At 42.1% G+C, this 24260-nt stretch overlaps 2 protein-coding genes across 3 annotated transcripts in view; one reads left to right on the top strand and one right to left on the bottom strand.

Annotated features, from left to right (window-relative positions):
- Positions 1-23174, bottom strand: part of ABHD17B (abhydrolase domain containing 17B, depalmitoylase) — a 42357-nt gene extending 19183 nt beyond the window's left edge. The window contains exon 1 of one of the 2 annotated variants that reach the window (XM_063455045.1): positions 22813-23174. Coding sequence is in view for 1 of the 2 variants with exons in the window: in XM_063455044.1 (XP_063311114.1) it covers positions 22944-22953 (10 nt within the window). In the remaining variant the exon portion in view is untranslated. The remainder of the gene's footprint in view (positions 1-22812) is intronic. The other variant, XM_063455044.1, reaches the window with a different exon arrangement.
- A 212-nt stretch (positions 23175-23386) lies between these two features.
- Positions 23387-24260, top strand: part of C5H9orf85 (chromosome 5 C9orf85 homolog) — a 30450-nt gene continuing 29576 nt past the window's right edge. The window contains exon 1 of the mRNA XM_063455048.1: positions 23387-23534. Coding sequence (XP_063311118.1) covers positions 23433-23534 — 102 coding nt within the window. The 5' untranslated portion in view covers positions 23387-23432. The remainder of the gene's footprint in view (positions 23535-24260) is intronic.

Raw genomic sequence — 24260 nt, 5'->3', positions numbered from 1 at the left:
CATTGCAGGGTTAAGACAACAGGGAAACTTCAAATAAGATAAGGTGGTGTGGGTGCCTATACTGTCTCTTTAAGGAAGCTTATGGCAAAAATCACTGGTCTAGAAAACACTTCTTCCACCTTATGTGCCTCGTGTGTCCCTTTAAACTAGATTTTCATTGACCTGTTATATGTAGATGTCAACCTGATAATAGGAATTGAAGTCAGCAAGAAGCTAGGAAGACTGTAATAGAATGGATTAAAAATGTTTGACAACTTTGCACATAAACAAAACAGAGCCATAGAAATAATGGAACAAAAATACTGTTTATTAGCTTCACCTTTTGTAAACGTGGGACTTGACCATAAAACAAAATAGTCCACAATATGCCTTATCTTATGATAACATCAGCATTTCAGTGAAATTACAATGTGGTAAACATTAGTAATCTTTATAAAATATACTCATAGGAGCATACACCTTTACCTTACAATAGCACATGCTCAGTTGCCCACAATGGGCAGCCAATGAAAGGCTTTGAGCGGTCAGCATATCACCGGCACCCATTGCTTACCTTCCTGCTCTCTTATGGCAACAGAGCAGAGGAGGCAAAAGACACCGTAGATGTGCACTACTGCACATACTTGCCAACATTTCCAAAATGGACAAAGAAAGACAATTTATACAGCTGTGGCCAGGATCAGGTCTATTTTAGGGGATTTAATTTACGCAACAAAAACAGAATTTAAACTACAATAAATGTGCTTAGAAATCAGCCAGAATGAATGAGATACATGGTCATAAAATACACACAGCAGTTATATTGTTATGGAGCTCTGTTATACACTCACACACTAACAATATGTAAATACTAGAAGAGAGAGACATTAAGATAGAAAAAAGGGACAGAAGAATTTAAGCCCAAAATAGGGACTGTCCCTCCTAAATAGGAACACTTGGGAGGTATGTACTGGGTAAACAACTTGAAGTTGAAAACAGTTTAACACCTTAAGATATGACAGTGTCAAGGGACTGCAACCCTCAAAATAACTTCATTAAGATGAAGCTGTTTTAGGAGTGGAGTATACGCTTACTGGCATCAAGAAAAAAGCAACTTTTAAAACTTTACTAACTGATCATAAACTTAACACAATCAGTAACATGAGTCAAATATTTAAACTATTACCCCAAAATAGAAATGGTTAGTAAGTTACACTGCATGCGCGCTCAGTTGCATATAACCGTATTAAATGGTATACTGCAATGCATTTTCTGTAATGATATACAGTTTTATTATTGATCCCATATACACAGACACTAGGAGCTTGAAAAACATGCTCAAGTGACTGCCTGAGCCAAAAGGTCAACGCAGCATCCAAATATAATCTAGTATGCTTGAAATAATGGAAACCATTCAAATGTGTTTTTTTTTTAACAAATCATAATTGGTTCTTTTAAGAGTTCAACTGTATCATACAATCTAAAATGCGAGATTATTATTCCAGTTATAACAGGCAGCTCTACAAAGTCAACTGTATGGTGACAAAAAATAAATAAAATTATGTTAAGGGGTGGAACTTGACCGCCAAGCCGACCAGACGCGTGGTAAACGAGCTCTGGCATATTCAGCTCTAAATCGGGGGTTCCATGCCCGTACACAGCTTCTTGTGTGTCTCAATTACCCGAGGGACAACCCGCTGACACGATAGACGCCACACTGAATACTCCGTGATTGAGAGCCTGACACGCCGAGCTGAGGCCTACTAAGACACTCCTACCTCTGGACTGGTGGGAGTATTCCCGGTCCCCACTAGCCTCCTGCACGGTGGTCTTTGAAGCATGGCGAGAAACACTACACGGCACAGCGACCCTGCCGACTCCAAGATGGCGGAAGCACTCACACATGCACCTCGAGGTACACTGCATCCACCTACCGAGAAACCCAGCTACCTAAGCGGCTCCACAACCTCGCGGAAGGCTATATTTGCCAGATTTTGGGCCAAGCTGAGGGCACACATGGCTACCCCCACTTCCTCATCTGCAACACCGGCAAAGCAGAATTGGAAGAAAGTGCGGGGAAGGCCCCCTCTGGGCCATCATATCAAGCACACTTCTGTCTCCCCCAAAGAACGCCCGCCCTGGACTGAGGGCCACCAAAGGCTTGCCCAGGAAACACTGCCCACACAAGCGGAGGCCTGCCGGTACCATACCATCAGGACCTCGCGCAATCCCACTCCTGGGAAGGATTCGCAGAGCCGCCAAGTCTGTGGCTTAGTGGTGATGGCCCCTACAAGGATCCAGGGCTGGAGCGACTCCATCCCCAGTCATTGTCCAACCGTTCTCTTGCCGGCTATGCGTCTCAGAGTGAAAGACTCGCCTCCAAAGCCACTATGCAGTGTGATATATATATATATATATATATATATATATATATATATATATATATATATATATATATATATATATATATATATATATATATATATATATATATATATATATTGTTTACACAGTTTTACTTATTAGCTTGTACCTGCTGTCGTGGCAACACATGCATGTTTGTAGCTCTAAGCACTGAAAAAATTAAAAAGTATGTTAAATATAATTACATTTCTGAAAAGCAAGTAAAATATAGATTAGTAGAACACATTTTCTGATAGCCAGTTTTCTCATTAAGTAGTGTTACCAGGATGAATGCTGCTTAGCTAGGGCTGTGAAGACTTAATATTTCTATCTGTGCCATGTTTAAAAGTACACTTTTACCAAATACAAAAATACATTTATTTTAATGCGATCACTATTTAGTAGAAATATCACCAATGCATTAATGATGCATTTCAAAATTGGGGTATATCTAAAAACAGTTTGCAAAACCTTCAGATCTTTTATTTAAAGCATATGCAAGGTCTCCCTTTGATCCCCAGCCCAGGCTTTCTGTAACTGTCCAATCACAGACTTCCAAATGCAGCTTAGTGAAAGGTTTTTGCAAGGCTGGAGCTCTGAGCATTTGCCTGCCCAAAGAGTTTAGCTGCACTGAACTAAACTACCAGGAGCAACAGGATTGGTTGAGAGTGTAAAAAAGGCAAATTTATAAAAACTTTTACTGAAGTTAAAAACGAAAGGCAAACTGTTCAGGCATAAAAACACTTAGCAACTTTATCAAGTTAAAGTTCTTAAAGTGTGTGGAATGCTCATTTAATGTTTGCTGTGTAAGCCGAGAGTATTTCAACCACATCCCTCCCTCCCCCCCCCCCCAAAAAAAATTATATTTATGAATGTCCCCTATAATAATATGGGGGGGGGGGGAGAGAAATGTAGTTTCAGTTGGACTCAGGAAGACATGTTAAAAACAAAGTTTGTGAGGCTTCTTCACAACTATACAAAAATTTTGTTGATTTTGCAATAACAAAGTATTCTGTGGGTTCTGGTTCTGCAAAAAATAAAATAAAAAATAAAGAATAAACCATTATAATAATAATAAAAAAAAAGTAATGAATGTCAAATGTATCCCTCAACATTCACATAAGATTATTTTAGACCTATTGTTTACTACCATAACATTTGTTTTGCATTAGAAAAGGGCAATGCTTTCAATAGAAGAGTTCTATTATGAAGACAGACAAGAGAATGTTGTATGTGACGGAAAAATTAAAAACAAAAACACACAAGCAACATCTGTTTTTTAAATACACAAATGTACCTGTTTGGTTGGATTATTTGCTAGACAAGGATATGAAAACCACATTTAAAAAAAATGCAAACCAATGGGGAATGGTAGGACAGATGGGGATGTTTTTCAAACTGTTAAAGTCTAGATTTAAAATTTTTATTAATGTTGCCATAACATTAATAGTGAGCTTATGAAAAAAATGTATATATCCATCAATAGAAATATGGATTAGTAAAGTGAATGAACTTAGAAATATTGAACCTAAAGGTGATTTCATGAAAGATAATAAAGGGAAGCGTGGGAGATGTGGGATATACTGGTGACATCCCTCAACTATATTAATTGAAGAGAGGGATAATTTAGGCAGTGGATACTGGATTTTTAAAATGTATTTTATTGTGGAGTTTGGGCGTGAGGTGGATGAACAAAAAGGGGGGTTGGGGAAAGAGGAGTGTAGGGGTGGTGGCGTTCCTGTTCCCACCCCTTTCCCTTTATTTCCTTGTTTAGTCTTTGTTATTGTCTAAATTACTTTGTGTAACTGTATAAAAGATAAAGCTTGAATAAAAAAAAAAAAAAAAAAAAAAAAATAGATTTGAGAGATTCAGATTTTAATTTAATGTTTAGTGAACAGACTACCTAAGAAACAAATTAACAAAATTGGGCAACTACTATGTGTCAAAATGAAAACAAATTTAACATTTTTAAATCTAATGTTGTTGTAAAAAGTCTAGCAGATCAATATCCATTTCAGTATAATCATTAAAGTGTTTTAATACATCAATAGTGTCTAACTTTTACAAAAAGAACCCCAAAATGTCCATGCTACTTTCGCATACAAAATGTATTCAGAAGGTTGGCCAGCAGGTCTCTGGAAACAAAGAGATAGCAGGAGAATCAATGAAAGGAGAACAGAAAGCACCCTGTTCAGAGAAATAAGAAGAACATGGAAGTAAGAGCCATTGTTTCCATGGACAACCGCAATGTTGTTCATGTACATTTCTAGACAGCTTTTGTTAAGACGGCCTTTTGCTATGCAAACGGACTAATGAGTGAATGACAAAAATAAAGCTAAATAAAGTGAACAACATTAAAGTAAACATTGAAACATAACCCAGGCAATATCCCCTTCTCTGTATATCAGGGAATTTAAATTGTGGAAAAGAAAAATGTAGTTAAGAAGGGTAAAACGAGCGTTACTTGACAATTTATTTTTAAAGTCAGCAGACACTTAAATACACAAAACCAGAATAAAGCTAGGAAAAAAAAAGTTTGATATGTGTGAGTAGTAAAACTTTTATAAAAACATATTGTAAACTTGGATAAGATTGCATTATTGGGCATACCTCCCAGCTACAGAATTTGAGCCAGTGTCCTACTAACCCATACAGCTCAGTTTCATACCAGTACAGTAATGACAAACAGGGCATCATTGCACAACAGCTGGACAGAGAAACCCGACACTAGAGCAGGGGTAGGCAACATGCCTGCACTCTGGATGTTGTGGCAAAAAAACATCTGGAGTGCTAAAGCTTACCTACCCCTGCACCAAAGCCTGCTCTGCATGATCACTTAGAAAAGTGGTCTCTCAATGCCCATTAGGCAGTCATTTCTGATATCAAAGAATTAAGCTAATCAGTAATTATGCTGACTATGCCTTTATTCACCTTATTCATTAAAATGAGGGAAACAAGTTTCTACTCTGTCTTGAGCATCAATGTGCACCCTAGATTTAACATATATTTGTAAGAGTGAAAAATAAAAGTAAAAAAAAAAAAATTCACAACTTTTATTTTTTTATTGTTTATTTTTGCAGTGCATGTAGAACAACAAACATGCACGAGGTACCCCAAAGGCAAACCTCATGCTTTGTAAACATCAGTAACAATGGGGTAAACTTTGTACTAGCACAAATTTTTGTGAGGTAGTGTGACATACGCCACAACCGCGCAATGCTAGGGTAACAGAGGCTGAACAGTGGCGTGAGGATTCGCACAGTTTTGTATGTGTGTATAAATCAAGCTTGGCTGAGCGGTTTTCGTAATTCACAACTTTTTACCCTGCAACTGCGCTCCTCCATCTTAGCTTCAATTCAATCAGTTTTAAAAGCTGGTGGAAACGCTCTCCCTTTACTTCTACTTTTCCACTTTGTTTGTATGCTGTCCCCCTTGATGCCCTTCCTATTGTGTCTTTATACTCCAGTCCCTTAGAGTCTACGCTTGCTTGAGCAGAGTCCTCATCTACCTATTGTTCCTGTAACATTTCGTTTTGTCTCATTTATTGTTAAAATTTCCCCCTTTCATAATATTGTAAAGCGTTGCGGAATAAGGTGGCGCTATATAAATAAAACTAATGATTATAATACTGACCTCAGTAGAGGGACTTCCCTGCATAACCAGCGGAGAGCATTCACCATCAGCAAGGGAGCATGCAGAGAAACTATCTAGGCCACGTGAATCTCCCTGCACCGCCAGGCTTAGCTTCCATTTCTCTGTCTGAAGCAGAAGATGTGAAAAGCAGTACTCTTGAACCCCATGTAAGATATCCATCTGAAAATATAACAACTGCGGAGTGCCTAGGCGCCATGACCTCAACAGAGCACTGTAGTCATTACAGTCCTTGCAGCGTTCCTTTAACAATTAACAGTGGGGCAACAATGGTGCATTCCAGGCACATTAACCATTTTAATGTTGCCTGGGATGCCCTTAAACAGAAATATAAAAAAACAATACTATACTGGGGATATAACTTGCTGCACCTTTAAATTGCTTATTAACAGAGTTTTCCCTGCAAACTATGGGACTTTTTTTTTTCTAGATGGCGTAAAACATGTTCGAGTTTGCATTATGGCACTATGAAGATTCTCATGTAAATTATTAGTCAAAGCAGATTTAAAATCACAGGCACATGCGGCATCAAAGTTGTAAAATATCTGGAGAGGTTACATTTTGTTCTTGGTTTTTGGACCTCAAACACATTCCTATAGAAGGCCACATAGCACACCATTCATCATATTAGATTAAGTACACTGCTGTATACTTCTGATGGACCGTCTACACATCCACACTTACATTTTTACATGCTTACTGAAAGATGTGTTGCAGGTAAGTTCAGCACTTTGTTTATGGTCAATGATTTGTGGATAGCTATTCAATTGTGTCATTGAAAACGTTTCATGGGACACTATAGTCACCAAAACAACTTCAGCTTAATGAAGTAGTTTTGGCGTTTAGATCATACCACTAGTCTCACTACTCACTTTAGGAATTAAATCACTGTTTATGCAGCCCTAGTCACACCTCCTGCATGTGACTTGCGCAGCATTCCTAAACATGTCCTGTAAAGTGAGATCTAATGTTTACACTTCCTTTATTGTACAGTCTTTTTAATTTAGAATTTCTTATCTCCTGCATTGTTAATAGCCTGTTAGACCTTGCAGGAGCCTCCTGTGTGCGATTAAAGTTCAATTTACAGAGCAGGAGATAAAAACAGTTAAAGCGTGTGCAAATGAGGATAGTTAATAACTTGTGCTGTTGCAGCATACACCTGTAAATATATATATGCTGTATTCGCCTAAAGTACTTCAGCTTGTTAACGTGCTTAAACAGTTAACCGGACTATAAAAGTCCCACTTGCTAGCCTGATTTCTCCCTCTGACTTTGAATGCTGGTTCAAAGTGGAAGATAATGCTTCTCACAGAAAAGCACTAAAATCAACTAAAGCATCTGACTGGTGTATAGCAGAGATTGTTGCACACTCATGTCCCCAATGCTTCTATCTGGCAAGCATTATATTGGACCAGAGATCATCCCACGTGACGATCTCAGCAAAGCAGGATCAAGCTGCATCGAGGAGAATGTCAATGCAGACAAACAAGGGAGTTCATTTTATTAATGAAACAGTGGAGGCTTAAATTTGGAAAATGAAAAACAAAAAACAGCTTCATAAATAAGTAATTTTAACATCGAAGTATTCCTTCAAATCTCCTCTTCTATAATCAAGCCTCAAGCATCAGCATACAGCCCCATCCCTGAGCATCATGTTAAAGGATCAATAAAAGGCACCCAGACCAATTGTGTTACAAAGTGTTCAAGGGAGCAGTGGCACTTAAAGGGATACTATAGTCACCTGAACAACTTCAGCTTAATGAAGTTGTTCAGGGGAGAACTATAGCTCCCTGCAGCCTCTCTCGTAAACACTGTATTTTCTGAGAAAATACAGTGTTTTCATTGAAAGCTAGGAATACCTCCAGGTGCAGTCACTCAGAGTGAACCAGAGGGACTTCTGAGTAGATGGAGGCATAATATGCCTCCATCCACTCAGATCTGCTGTCAGCTGAGCACAGGGCAGCACTGTGCACAGCATCCTGTGATTCAGTATCTCCTCCCTCTGCATGCAGACACTGAACTTTCCGCATAGAGATTCATTGATTCAATTAATCTGTATGAGGAGATGCTGATTGGCCAGGGCTGTGTTTGAATCATGCTGGCTCTGCCCCTGATCTGCCTCCTTGTCAGTCTCAGCCAATCCTATGGGAAAGCACTGTGATTGGATCAGGCTATCACATGTCAGCAGACTGCTTGTTTTTCCCCCAGAGTCTAACTGCATGCAGATTTACAGCTTCTGGCTTGAATACAGTAAGATTTTTACTATATTTATGGAGGCATGAGGGGCCCAGATTGTCATGTTAACACTACAGTGTCAGGAATACATGTAGTTGCACTGGTGACTATAGTGTCCCTTTAAGTTTAACCCTGCAATGCAAATCCTTTCCAAAATTTCCATTGCAGTGTTAATGTGGTGGAATCTCTGTAAAAATAAATTTAGTAGGCTGAGATTACCACGTGGCATGTGTACGTGCATATGCTGACGTATCGATCAGTTGGTTGCACGAGGCAAGATACGATCAGTAGTGTACGGAGCATGTGCAAGAATACAGGATGTAGTATTCCCCTCCTCCATTGTGCTGGACAGGCCATGCGGTCAAGCAGGAAGTTAATTCTTATTTGTATTGATTGGTCAAGAGAATGTGCAGGTGGAGCTTAATATGGGAGCAGTTATGTGCCTATATAAGGAGCCTGCACTATTGTCCGGGGCTCAGAACTTGCTGTATTTTGGTGACATTAGTCCCTCTGAGTCCCGATCGGTGATCCAATAAAGAATCTCTTCCTTCCTGAAGAAACCTGTGTCCATCTCTCTGTGCTTGGCTTCCGTCAGTTTCTCCGGTATCATTAACACCTTTAGTGGCTGTATCCCTAACCGCCACTAAAAGTTGCTTCCCTGTAAGAAGAGTCAGACTATTCCCAATCATACGTTGCTCCAATCAAGATGCCGATTTGCTGCACATGTGCACTAGCTTCCCAATGCTTCCCTATAAGGAAGCAGAGGATTGGCTGAGATACCTTTTTAAACCTTTACAGGGTAGTGGTGGACACAAACATAGGTAGAGTAAACCTACATGTTTGTATTCCCAATGCTATAGTGTTCCTTTAATCATGGAATGAAAACATTGCCATTTAGCAGATATGTCACTGAACGTTGGCCTACTTTGAGAACAGGGTTGAAATCATTGATTTAAAATTCATGAAGTTATATTGATTCACGCAGAAACACGCAAAGTTAGCATTAAAGGGACACTTGTCAGGGTACCTGAAGTCTCTACCTCGGAGGAGGTTAGACTTCCCGACGTCCGTTCTCTCAGCGGGGCTGATTCATCTAATCCTCACAGCTCTCATAGTCATTCCCACGCAGGCCGAAAGAACCCCACTTCCTTTTATGACACGACGCTCAGGAGCCGACGTCATGACGGCAATCACATCCCGACCTGTCAATCTGGTTCGGAACAACGAATCAGGGCTCGGCAAAGGCGGAGCCGTGATTTAGAGAACCAGGGTATAAAAGAGGGATGTGGGTAATGGTTCATTGCCCTGTCGTGGTTCTAGCTTGTCTGGTCCCTCAGTGCTCTTATGTTTATTGTTCTACCTGGTTTTGACTCGGCTTGTACTATCGTTCCTGTTTACCTCTCGTGTCCTTTGACCTCGGCTTGTCTCTCGCTTACCTGTCCTCTCGTTCCCTCGACCCCGGCTTGTCTCTGACTATTTTCTGCTTTCTCCTTACGTTAATCCGGCCATTCTAAGGTCCGGTATACGTACATCTCTCCTGTTCGTACTCTGCGTGTTGGATCCCTGTCCCGATCCTGACAACACTATAGCTTCTAAGGCGGCAACCAATTATTTTCATAATCAATCTGCCAATTATCTTTTTCATTAATTGGATAAAACCGTCAAGGACCAATAACAGGACAAAGCCTTACTCAGTTATCTACTCAGCACACAAATCGGCTAATAATTGTGCAAACAGATATCTGTAAACATCAATTCAAATAACTCCCATCAATCCAGAGCTATGTGTAAAACAAATAAGCTTGGCTCAGTCATTTGTGTGGACTAGATTATACAGCTTAATTAGTATCCTAAAGATTTGTAATGTAATTTTTTATTATGACATCCCACCACATTTGTGAGCCATACATTACTATGTTACAAAGAAAATATATATTTTTTCATTCAACCTGAGAATTATCTTCTATTAAAGCAAGCATGACAAACTCGCGGCCCACAATGAATATATTTGCAGCCCAGCGAGCCGCAAGTTTGCCATGATTACTGAAGCAGAGTAGGCACCTGCTCTAATTACATTGCAGGTACCTACTTTGCTCAAATTTTCCCAGTACAGGCCAGAGGAGAAGTCCCTGGCGGCAGCGAGGGAGCTCAGTCTTTCTACTCCCTCGCGTGCAGTCTGTAGTGATGCCGGAATATGACATCATTCCGGCACCATAAACTGCGCGCGTGAGGAAGGGAGCAGGAAGACTGAGCTCCTGAAAGAAGAGGCCCCACACCAGCTCCCATAGGTAGGGAGCATTAAATCAAATGAGGTTAGTGTGTGCAAGAATGTGGAAATGTGTCAGTCCGTCCAAGCTCATTGAGCCAGGCCCTCAACCCCTCTGTTCCTGCGTCCATTTGTCTGGTTACAATTATGTGTCTGTTAGTCCTCCCAAGCGTTGTGGAATCTGCTGACGCTATATAAATAATAAAATAATAGCACCTGCCTTGCGCACTGTGAAAGGCAGACAGACACCTACTGCTAATACCCAAGCAGCACAGAAGGGCTGGCCTGCTAGCGACTTTTGTAAAGCATTAAAAACATTAACACTGAAATAATGGTGCCAGGAAACTCCAGACACCTTAACCATTCCAGTGAGATGAAGCAGTTACATTGTGGCTTTAAGTTATAAAAATGCATTAGAGTTTTAGCAATTAGAGTATGCTGAACAGAGTCATATGTACAATGGAATGTGTTCCTCTCAAAACATGGTCTAGGATAGATAGATATAGATAAAAAATAGATAGATATAGAAATTGGAACCGGTTTGGCCAGAGAAGGGCAAGTGCATCAAATTTCAAGAACAACATTGAGCATGTTTCTTGGAATTGAGGACAAACTGCAGCTTGATGACATACAATGATAATAACAATGGCTACATAAATTAATGTCATCTTCTGCCAACCTAAAAAGTTTACTAAACTTGGCTATAAAGGCGAAGATGTGACTAAAGCAGAGTAGCTATTTCAGCCTACATGCTGACATTAGGATTTAAATACCTAAAGCAGCTTTATTAGTTTTAGAAACATAGAATGTGACGGCAGATAAGAACCATTCGGCCCATCTAGTCTGCCCAGTTTTCTAAATACTTTCATTAGTCCCTGGCCTTATCTTATAGTTAGGATAGCCTTATGCCTATCCCACGCATGCTTAAACTCCTTTACTGTGTTAACCTCTACCACTTCAGCTGGAAGGCTATTCCATGCATCCACTACCCTCTCAATAAAGTAATACTTCCTGATATTATTTTTAAACCTTTGTCCCTCTAATTTAAGACTGTCCTCTTGTTGTGGTAGTTTTTCTTCTTTTAAATATAGTCTCCTCCTTTACTGTGTTGATTCCCTTTATGTATTTAAATGTTTCTATCATATCCCCCCTGTCTCGTCTTTCCTCCAAGCTATACATGTTAAGATCCTTTAACCTTTCCTGGTAAGTTTTATCCTGCAATCCATGAACCAGTTTAGTAGCCCTTCTTTGAACTCTCTCTAATGTATCAATATCCTTCTGAAGATATGGTATCCAGTACTGTGTACAGTACTCCAAGCGAGGTCTCACCAGTGTTCTGTACAATGGCATGAGCACTTCCCTCTTTCTACTGCTAATACCTCTCCCTATACAACCAAGCATTCTGCTAGCATTTCCTGCTGCTCTGTTACATTATCTGCCTACCTTTAAGTCATCAGAAATAATTGCCCCCTAAATCCCTTTCCTCAGATGTTGAGGTTAGGACTCTATCAAAGATTCTATACTCTGCCCTTGGGTTTTTACGTCCAAGATGCATTATCATGCACTTATCAACATTAAATGTCAGTTGCCACAACTCTGACCATTTTTCTAGTTTACCTAAATCACTTGCCATTTGGCTTATCCCTCCTGGAACATCAACCCTGTTACATATCTTAGTATCATCCGCAAAAAGACACACCTTACCATCAAGACCTTCTGCAATATCACTAATAAAAATATTAGAGAGAATGGGTCCAAGTACAGATCCCTGAGGTACCTCACTGGTGACAAGCCCATGCTTTGAATATACTCCATTGACTACAACCCTCTGTTGCCTGTCACTCAGCCACTGCCTTACCCATTCAACAATATTGGAATCCGAACTCAAAGATTGCAGTTTAATGATAAGCCTTTTATGTGCAACAGTGTCAAAAGCCTTACTGAAATCTAGGTAAGCAATGTCTACTGCACCACCCTGATCTATAATTTTAGTTACCCAATCAAAAAGATTAGTTTGGCATGATCTCCCTGAAGTAAACCCATGTTGTCTCTGATCTTGAAATCCATGTAATTTTAGATGTTCGACAATCCTATCCTTTAACATGGTTTCCATCACTTTCCCCACTACTGAAGTAAGGCTTACTGGCCTATAGTTGCCCGACTCCTCCCTATTACCTTTCTTGTGAATGGGCACAACATTCGCCAACTTCCAATCTTCTGGGACTACTCCTGTTATCAATGATTGGTTAAATAAATATGTTAATGGTTTTGCTAGTACACCACTAAGCTCTTTTAATAGCTTTGGGTGTATTCCACCAGGTCCCATTGACTTATTTGTCTTTACTTTTGACAGTTGAAATAGAATCTCTTCCTCTGTAAACTCACGTGTAATAAAAGACACATTTATCCTTTTTCTTAACGGAGGTACCTTTCCTTCATTTTCAGCTGTAAATACCGAACAAAAATATTCATTGAGGCAGTCAGCTAGACCTTTATCCTCTTCTACATACCTACATACATTCCTTCTTTTGTTTTTAATCTAACTACCGTATTTTTCGCTCCATAAGACGCACTTTTTTCCCCCTCAAAAGTGAGGGAAAATGTCTGTGCGTCTTATGGAGCGAATATGAAGTTTTACTTACCTGTCTTGTAGCGTTTCTCGGCAGCACAGGGCGCACCGCGGTACTGGAACTTGAATTTCATGTTCCGGTTTCCGGCGGGACTGAAAGGAAGTGCGCACTCAGCTCAGTGTGCGCACTTCCTTTCAGTCCCGCCGGAAACCGGAACATGAAATTCAAGTTCCAGTACCGCGGTGCGCCCTGTGCTGCCGAGAAACGCTACAAGACAGGTAAGTAATTATGGGACAAGGGGAGGGGAGGGGGATGAAGACTATGGGGAGGGGAGGGGTGGGGGGTTATGAAGACTATGGGGAGGGGAGGGGGGATGAAGACTATGGGGAGGGGAGGGGGGATGAAGACTATGGGGAGGGGAGGGGGGATGAAGACTATGGGGAGGGGAGGAGAGGGGGGATGAAGACTATGGGGAGGGGAGGGGAGGGGGGGATGAAGACTATGGGGAGGGGAGGGGAGGGGGGGATGAAGACTATGGGGAGGGGGGAGGAAGACTATGGGGAGGGAAGGGGAGGGGAGGGGAGGGGGTGGGAGAAGACTATGGGGAGGGGGTGGGAGAAGACTATGGGGAGGGGGTGGGAGAAGACTATGGGGAGGGGGTGGGAGAAGACTATGGGGAGGGGGTGGGAGAAGACTATGGGGAGGGGGTGGGAGAAGACTATGGGGAGGGGGTGGGAGAAGACTATGGGGAGGGGGTGGGAGAAGACTATGGGGAGGGGGTGGGAGAAGACTATGGGGAGGGGGTGGGAGAAGACTATGGGGAGGGGGTGGGAGAAGACTATGGGGAGGGGGTGGGAGAAGACTATGGGGAGGGGGTGGGAGAAGACTATGGGGAGGGGGTGGGAGAAGACTATGGGGAGGGGGTGGGAGAAGACTATGGGGAGGGGGTGGGAGAAGACTATGGGGAGGGGGTGGGAGAAGACTATGGGGAGGGGGTGGGAGAAGACTATGGGGAGGGGGTGGGAGAAGACTATGGGGAGGGGGTGGGAGAAGACTATGGGGAGGGGGTGGGAGAAGACTATGGGGAGGGGGTGGGAGAAGACTATGGGGAGGGGGTGGGAGAAGACTATGGGGAGGGGGTGGGAGAAGACTATGGGGAGGGGGGACACTATGGGACAGGGGAGAAAAAAAATATTCTGAACAAACTGTCCCATAGTAAGAAACACTATGGGACAGTTTGTTCAGAATATATTGTTTTCTGGGTTTCTTCCTCTAAAAACTAGGTGCGTCTTATGGTGAGGTGCGTCTTATGGAGCGAAAAATACGGTAATCCTTGTTTTACTTTTCTTTTCTCATTTATGTATCTAAAAAAAGTTTTGTCCCCCTTTTTTACTGACTGTGCTATTTTCTCTTCTGTGTGATTTGGAAGCTCTTATAACTTGCTTAGCCTCTTTCTGCCTAATCTTATAGGTCATTCGGTCTTCCTCACTCTGGGTTTTTTTATAATTACTAAATGCTAACTTTTTGTTATTAAAACTATTTTGGCCACATCTGCGGAGTACCGCAGTGGTTTCTTGAATTTTTTGCTTTTATTGACAAGCCTAATGCAAGTCTGTTGCTTTCAGTAGTGCAGCTTTTAAATAATCCCATTTCTTTTGGACTCCATTTAAGTTGCTCCAGTCTGATAATGACTCCTTTACACATATTCTAATTTTAGAAAAGTCTGTTTTTCTAAAGTCTAAAACTTTTGATTTTGTGTGGTGTGACTCAGTCACTGTTCTTATATTAAACCACACTGACTGATGATCACTGCATCCTAAACTTTCACCTACAGTAATATCTGATACCAAATCTCCATTTGTTAACACTAAATCTAGTATGGTCTCTTTACGAGTTGGCTCCTCAACGACTTGTTTTAGAGACAATCCCAGTAAGGAGTTTAAAATATGTGTGTTCCTGGCACAAGTAGCTTTGTTTTCCAATTCACATCAGGAATATTAAAGTCACCCATGATGATAGCTAAAATGACAATGAAGGGGGAAGTTATTTCTTCAACTAGTAGATTATCTAACTCTCCAATTTGTCCTGGGGGCCTATAAATCACACCTACACGAATGACTGTGTGATTACCAAATTCTAACGTAACCCAAACAGACTATGTTCGTCTCACTAACCTTTATTAGGCTAGATTTTATGCTATCCTTCACATACAGGGCCACTATAGTCCACAAAACAACTTTAGCTTAATGAAGCAGGTTGTGTGTACAGATCACGCCCCTGCAGTCTTACTGCTCAGTTCTCTGCCATTTAGGAGTTATAGGGACACTGTAAGCACCCAGACCACTTCAGCTCATTGAAGTGGTCTGGGTGCACTGTCCCTATTGTACTTACTGCTGCAATGTTAAACATTGCAGTTCCAGAATAACTACAATGTTTACATTGCATCACTAAGTCAGTCTCCAGTGGCGGTCTACCAGAAAGCCACTAGAAGGCTTCCTGGTGTGAAAGGACCTCGGGTTCGGTATCTGACGCTGGATGTCCTCACGCCAGATTTTTCCCCCCCATAGGAAAGCATCGATTCATTGGGAGGTCTAATGTGCGCCCGGCACTTGCCATGCATGTGTATTAGAGCCCATTCGTCGCGGGACAACAGAGGAGGAGGAGCTTCAACCCAGCGCCAAGGACATCGGCACTGGGATCAGGCAAGTAAATAAAGGGTTTTTAACAGTTTATTCATTCGGGAGGGGGGCGCCATAGTGCCAGGAATACAGCTTTGTATTCCTGGTACTATAGTATACCTTTATATCACTTTGTTCATGCAGCCTTAGTCACACCTTCCTGCATGTGGTTTACCATAGCCTTCCTAAAAACACTTCCTCTAATGTTTAATTCTTCCTTTCTACTTCCTTCTGGCAGACAGCGTAAGCAAGGATCCAAAGAAGTATGGTCACAAGAAGATGGAGGCACCTAGGAGGGGCAGATTAAATGGACACTAGACCAAAAGGTAGATCCACAAAGGTTTTAAAAGTACAGCTTCCATGATGCTGTGTGATTCTAAAGGCAAGTAAAGCATCATGAAAGTTGTGTTCTAAGGGTCTAGCGCAGGGGTGCCCAAAAGGTAGATCCCCAGATATAGTAGAACAATTAAATGTTTGAGTTTTCATTGGGATATATCTACCAAATTTGTGATTTTTTTTTTTTTTGTAGTGAAGTATCCAAATATGTATACCGAATACTATAGTATTTCAGTCCACAGTCTTTTCAGGTTCCCACCTCCAGTCGCTGAAAAATAATATAAAAGATTTACCTACCCTTTTCCTGGCCTTGCTTCCCTCTCCTCCTTAAGTGACATTACAGAGCCTCCTCTGCCGATGGTCCAATCCAATTCTGCTTATAGAGGAGCACTGGTAACGTAATGCGCATTCAAGCTTTCGCCATAGGAAAGCATTCAATCATTGATATCCTATGGGGATTTTTCAGTAATAGAGTTCAATGCAGATGCGCTCACATCAGAGCTGCTTGCATGGAGTATAGAGGAGGTGAGACATCTTCATGCAAAGATTGAGGATGTCGAACGTCAAATTGCAGAGTTTTACTTTGTTATGAACCAGAAACACTCCAAATATAACAACTTAAGTGACACTATTATTTCCGTATTGCTGTACAATAGGTGGACTAACAGACACGTAATTGTAACCAGACAAATGGACGCACAGGAACAGAGGGGTTGAGGGCCCTGCTCAATGAGCTTACATGCTAGAGGGAGTGGGGTATAGTGACATAAAGGGTATGAAAACCCGCTAACAGTTTAAATGATATGCTTTCCTGAAGAAGTGGGTTTTCAAAGATTTTTTTTGAATGAGTGGAGACTGGGTGAAAATCTAACAAGTTCCACAGAAAAGGTACAGCCCTGAAGAAGTCTTGGAGGTGAGCATCAGATGTGGGAGTACGAACAGAGGATAGGCCTAGATCTTCGGCAGAGCACAAGGGCCTCGACGGGACATATTTGTGTATTAGGGAGGATAGGTAGCTTGGAGCAGCATTATGTAGGGACTTGTAAGCAAGCACCAGAAGCTTAAATTGAGCCCTATATCTAACTGGAAGCCGATGTAGCGACTGACAGAGGGAGGAGGCGTCATAGGTGCAGGCGGACAGGAAAATGAGCCTCGCTGCCGCATTCATTATAGATTGCAGCAGTCCAATCTGGGAACACGCAAGACCACTGAGAAGGGGATTGCAGTAGTCAAGGCCAGATAGAACAACGGCATGCACCAGCACCGTAGCTGCGTCTGGTGTTAAATAGGGGCGGATTTAGAGTAATGTTTTTGAGATGGAAATGGCAGGATTTGGCGATCGACTGCACATGAGGGGTGAAGGAGAGGTCGGAGTCAGAGAGAACACCTAGGTAGCGAGCCTGCGAGGTAGAGGTGATGGTGGTGCCGTTGACTTGGAGGGAGGGAGACACGGGAGTAGCAACACTTTAAACACTGAAAGATCGCTGGGAGAGGTAGGAGGAGCACAAGGAGAGAGCAGTATCCCATAGACAGATTACGGAGAATGAGAAGAAGCGGTTGATGATCAACAGTGACAAAGGCAGCAGAAAGATCAAAGAGAATTAGAATAGAGTAATGTCCTCGAGATTTAGCAGTGATTAAATCGGTGGATACTTTCAGCTGTTTCAACAGTGACGAGGGCAGAATCCAGACTGAAGCGGGGCAAGCAGAGAGTTGGATTCTAGGAAGTCTGCCAATCTCGCATTCACAAATCTCAATGATCTTGGAGGCAAATGGCAGTAGCGATATAGGGCGGTAGTTGGGGTAAAGGTTGGGCTTTTTCAGAATCGGCGGTACGTTTGCACACTTGAAGGGCAAAGAAAATGTGCCGGAGGAAAGAGAGATTGAAAATTTTAGTGAGAGGAAAATCAAGAGAGGAAGACAGAGTGCGGATGAGATGAGGGAATAGGATCGAGGAAACAGGTGGAGGGGCGGGAGGACCAGAGCAGAGCAAAAACCTATTTGGTTGTAGTAGGTGCAAATAAGTACAGAACAGCAGAGGGAGTGAGGTTGGGTGATGCATTGGAAGGGAGAGAGGTTAGAGATCTCTTTCCTGATTGTAGAAATTTGCTCATTGAAGTGAGTTGCAAAGTTCGAGGCGGACAAACTGTTGGTAGGAGGAGTCGGAGTAACATGGTGAAGGAGAGCTTTAAAAGTGTAAAAAAATAGTCATTTGAGCTGTAGGGACAGTGTGCTTATGAGGGTATTGAAGAAATTTACTTTTGCAGAGGGAAGAGCCAGAGTGTAGAAGCACAGCATAAATTTATATTACTTTTTAACTTTGTTTTAATATAGGAGGCTGATCTAGATTATAACTGTACATACATGGCTACTAATATATTGTGTATTATTTCCCATGTTGCTCTCTGCTTTGTATTTTTTTTTTTTTACACTAATCATTCCCCTGCAGTCTCACTGGCCAAGTCTGTCATTTAGGATTTAACTCCCTTTTTTTTCAAATGGACATTTTATTCCACCATTGCAGTAATGTTTATTAGAAACTATAGTGAAAAAAAAAAAAAAAAAGCAGAGAGCAACATGGGAAATAATACAATATATTAGTAGCCATGTATGTACAGTTATAATTAGATCAGCCTCATATTAAAACAAAAGTTTTAAACTAATATGACAAAACATTCAGAGAAAATATTGTATATGGATTGTTCCTATATTTAAGAAATGTTTCTGAAATATGATTTTGCCCTCACTTTCAAGATATCCAATTACACATAGGTGCAGTGAAACCACACCATCAGGCATGGATTTTTGTCTCTTCTATAGAGCTACCTGCTTGCTTACGGTCTATTGAATAATGAAACTACACACCTAGTATTAAACAGGAATCTTAATGACCAGAAACTATATCTGGTGAGATTTGAGAAGCCAGTAGTCCATCAAAAATGAATTGTCCACCTTAGCAAAATATAAACATAATTAACTCAATATTAGACACTTTTGTAATACTGGGCAAACACTAATGAAGATAACTATTCTTGAATCTATTACATAATTGTGTAGAAGCAGAGTCATGCATTAAAAAGATGTGTAATCAGAGGACATTCCAGGACACCAATGGCTAACTTTTGATACAGCAAATGTGGAATAATTTCTCAACATGCTCAGCCAGCAAACATGTCAGCTTCAGCTTATCTAATGAATAGGGAAAAAATATCTTTAAAAACAATAGAAATCTGTCTCTGCAAATTGTTTCTACACAAAAGGAAGTAGACTTAAAGGACCACTATAGGCACCCAGACCACTTCAGCTCAATGAAGTGGTCTGAGTGCCAGGCCCATCTAGGGTTAACCCTGCAGCTGTAAAACATAGCAGTTTCAGAGAAACTGCTATGTTTATATTAGGGTTAATCCAGTGGCGGTCTCATTGACAGCTGCTAGAGGCGCTTCTCACTGTGATTTTCACAGTGAGAAGACGCCAGCGTCCATAGGAAAGCATTGAGAAATGCTTTCCTATGGACTGAATGAATGCGCGCGCGGCTCTTGACAAGCATTCAGCGGATGACATCGGAAGAGGGAGGAGAGTCCCCAGCGCTGGAGAAAGGTAAGCGTTTAACCCCTTCTTCCCGGTGGGCTTTTATATAATTTCAGACACAGATAAGCCCCTGACACTCCCACACAAACTAGTTCCAAGTTACAAACTCTTACTCTGTGCCCTGAGAGATAATGGAATCAGGAACTGAACTAACTCAATTATCTCCAGGCACAGAAAATCTTACAATATTACAAAACTACAAAAATACCTTTAAAAACACATAAAAACACCACAAAGTGACATCCCCTGATAGCCCCGATCTGGGTGACCAACATATCCAAAAAGTCACCCAGTTCAGTTTAAGATTTTCATGAAAGTCATAACTTTGACCAACCATGCACATGGTCCTATGCCCAAAACAGTTCCATGAAATCAATTCGGTAGTCTTTTACAGGTTTCCTGCAGGGCCCATAGTCTGTGGGCAAGAGGCTGGCAAGCAGGCTCATCCAGGAGCTCGTGTCAAACTCACGTGGGAAGGGGAGTTTGTCACAGTGCATACCTGCCTTACATATTACGTAAACTGATCAATGAGGAACCCTTAAATAATTTTCAAACTCAGAGAAACTGCTATGTTTTAAAGAATTTTCTAATTCGTGCCATACCAGAGAAATAATCAGCCTGTTACTGTGTTACCAGATCTAAATAAAGACAAACATTGTTCTGGATTCAGCTTTCTTAAATGCACATTGCAGCAAAATTCCAGCAAGACATAAGAAGAGAGGGTGGATCGGTCTGTGCCTACCACCTACACAACACAGCCGCCCCCACATCCCATTCCATGGATACTAAGCCAGACAGCAGGACCGTGGGGGAGGGGAGCAGGGACATTTCTTCAAAGCTGTATGCAATGTGAAAATGGGGGGAGGCAACGCAGAACAATATGCGATGACAATGCAGGCTATATCTACAAACATCAGTTTTGCTTAGTGATAGTTCCAATGAGACAGATCGTGATATGCTCTGCAGACTAATTACCACAACAAGCTCTACTAATCCTCAATATATACTGAAGGATTCCAACAAATTAAACCCGTGTGTGTAGTAGAGACTTACTTGACCTAAAAATCCCTCAGACAGACAAATGCAAAGCTTTTGGCTAGATGCCATTGGTCACATGGATGAAGCCTAAGTTTTGCAATGTCTTTTTACTTTAATAACTGCCTGTGAAATGAATAGATCCTAAAGTACACAGAGCTGCTCTGACATGGCTAAAATTCTTCCCCCCTCCTAACGAAAAAGGACGTGCTAATGGCAATTGTTCCTGAGAGATTGCTATTCTCGCCATTCCCAGGATTAGTTCTGGAGGGTTGCATTTTTAACCCAAAAGGCAGATTAGTATCGAGACATAAAACCAATGGAAGAGACAGGAGCGTACATGGTGTTTACGTTGTATAGCCTACAGACACAGACAGTCTACACTACTTGTTTCCATTGCCCGAGGCTGGAATATTGTTTAAAATAATTCCAGGTGGATACACTAAGAGTGCCAACATATTCTGTAAAGCAAAAAAGCCTTTGTGAACACATTACAACTTTGGTATCTTGTGAATAAATTTTTCTATTGACATAATTCATTCAAAACATTCAGTTATCTGTATATACAAATAAAATACATAGCTATCCCATATTGTAAAATTACGGCCTTACAATTGGTTAACCCAGGTTAGAATCCTGGTCAGACCACCTCACCAGTAAGTGTTCTTGGGCAATATATCTAAGGATATGTATCCACCTACCTCAAATCCTCTCAGACTGTAAGCAAGGCCTTCTTCACCTCTAAATATAACATTTCAAATTGAAATGCGCTACAGAATATGTTGGCACTATATAAAGAATGCTGCCACTAATAATAGTAATTTAAATGAATCATAATTAAAAACAAATTCTATATGTTCCACACCTTAGTTGGTACTGTAATGTATAACAATATAGGAGTACCATTTTAGCATACTCATTTCATTACTCACAGACTAGCTCATCGAGACGTCTGGCCAAGGTACAGATTAGGAAATACTTAAAACATAAGATTTATTTCCTAGTTAAGGTCACAGGAATCTTCAAAAACTAAATCGTGTTTATGTTTTGGGAGCCTTACTTTCTAATTAGCCAAGATGGCATGGCGGACAGGATATTACAGAGTATGTGAGGTGAACGTCTGTACTCTGCTAACCATTCATTAGCACTGCTAAAGAAATTTTTTTAGCAGATTAATAAATCAGCCTCTGACATTTTATGCAGCCCACACCCCACATTTATAAACTTGTACTGGAGATAGCTCAATGTGTGCTTACGCTTCCCAAATTAACCAAGTATACAGTATCAGCACACAGATATTCACAATTACAGCTAGGTGGAAAACACTCTGTACTGTTATGTTGCGGCCACTGGCTGATTACTAATACATTTTGAAAAGTGTACATCTCTATACAAAGAGCAAAACTGACTAGGACTCTCCTTTACCTTCTGAACCAGAGTTAAGCACTGCATTGTGGGTGATACGTATATAAAATGACAATGTAATAAAGGTAAATACATCAGCAAATGATTTCTAGTTGGAAGATGAAAGCACGGTTTTATAACGGCAGCATACTGAAGCAACATCTTCCTAGTCTAGTGGCGTAAACCATCCACCCTTAGAGACAGATTATATATATATATATATATATATATATATATATATATATATATATATATATATAGTATCCTACTCCATTATGGAATGTCCTAATCCTTTAAAATCCGCAGGGCTGCACGAAGCCTCAGTGATACTCTATACAAGACATTCTAATGTGGAATTATGGTCTGGACCTCAAATTATATTTCAGTAAAAATTCCACAGGCGGTTATGGGGTTAAACCAGCAGTGCTCCGCCATTAGCTCTCCAGCAATAGTGGACTGCGGCTCCTATGATGCTCAGGCAGCCTGTTACCGGCTGGTTCATAGAAAGCATAGCGGGGGGCCAGCAGCTCCCAGTTCAGCGCAGATTGATTTCAGCATCCCGGGAGATACAGCGCTGGGCACTGCCTGTCTGCTCTGAGGACCCGGCTGGGGTCACTGTACCCAGCATTACACGTCTACACCTCCCACCCCAGTGCCCAGTACTGACCTGCACCGCGCACACCGCTCACTGCAGCAGCTGAGATGCGGGGAGGGGGAGCTGTGAGCCTGTGTGAGGGTGGGACCAACGTGACGTCACTCCACGCAGCCAATAACGTTACCGATTCTCAAGCCGCTCACCACACGTCATAACCCAGACACGGTCTCCCGAATGTTTACGTCACTCTCCAAAATAAGTCACACGCTGAATGGTGACGTCACTGTGTCGGGAGCCAGGTCCATCCAGTACACGGGGAGAGGAGGAGAAGCCGAGGGGACCCGGGAACAGGAAGCGCTGCAGGCGGACACCGCGGAGATGGCACTAAGACTGGCAGCTGAGAGGAGGAGGAAGAGGCGGCCCCCGGGCGCAGGCAGAACTTTTGGTGATGGGCGTGGCACTAGCGTCGCCGACAACCAATCGGAGGGTCAGGGTGTGGGTGACGTCACCTATTGTAGCAGCCTATTAGGCATGGCGGTGGGCAGGACAGCCGTGAGTAGAGGGAGGGCCGCGTGTGACGGACAGCAGAACGGACCAATGGAAAGTCTGGATGGGAACGTTGCTTAGCAACAGTAGAGGAAGAAGGGGTGTGCTTCTTCTCACGGGCACCGGCGAGGGCCAAACGCAACAACATGAGTTCACAGAGAGGAAACGTGCAGCGATCGCGGCCTCAGAAGCACCGGAATGCTAGCGTGTTTAGGAACGACAAGTATGAGAGCAACCACCTCACCAAGGTGAGCACCGCGTGACCATCACCGGAACTGGCCATCCGCTCACTGGGTGTCCCCCTGCCAGGCTCCGCTCACTGGGTGTCCCCCTGCCAGGCTCCGGTCACTCCGCTCACTGGGTATCGCCCTGCCAGGCTCCGCTCACTGGGTATCGCCCTGCCAGGCTCCGCTCACTGGGTATCGCCCTGCCAGGCTCCGGTCACTCCGCTCACTGGGTGTCCCCCTGCCAGGCTCCGGTCACTCCGCTCACTGGGTGTCCCCCTGCCAGGCTCCGGTCACTCCGCTCACTGGGTGTCCCCCCGCTCACTGGGTATCGCCCTGCCAGGCTCCGCTCACTGGGTATCGCCCTGCCAGGCTCCGCTCACTGGGTATTACTCTACTATGGTCTTAATATGTGGACAGAGCAATATGTGGATTGACCCCTATCCTGCAGGGAGCTTTCCTCCCAGTTGCTTTCATGGTTATTCCCTGAGTTTTACATTTTAAGCCAAAATTGCCAAACTAGAAATGTAGCTCTTTATTTTTTCTCTAATTCAGCTAATTTGGCCTAAAATATTAACTTAATTTTGAATGTTTTCTCCCCCTAAACCTTCGCTAGTAGTATGTTCAATGTGGCCTTTCTGTACTGTCATGTTACAAGAGGCCAGTAAACCTCATTAATGGAAGTCTAGTTTCATGATGCTGCATTTATTGGGATATTACAATTATTTTCAATTCCTGGAGCTACTACTG

Source organism: Pelobates fuscus, chromosome 5 (genome assembly GCF_036172605.1).
Source record: "Pelobates fuscus isolate aPelFus1 chromosome 5, aPelFus1.pri, whole genome shotgun sequence".
Lineage (NCBI taxonomy): Eukaryota > Metazoa > Chordata > Amphibia > Anura > Pelobatidae > Pelobates > Pelobates fuscus.
This window is presented reverse-complemented; position numbering and strand designations above follow the sequence as displayed.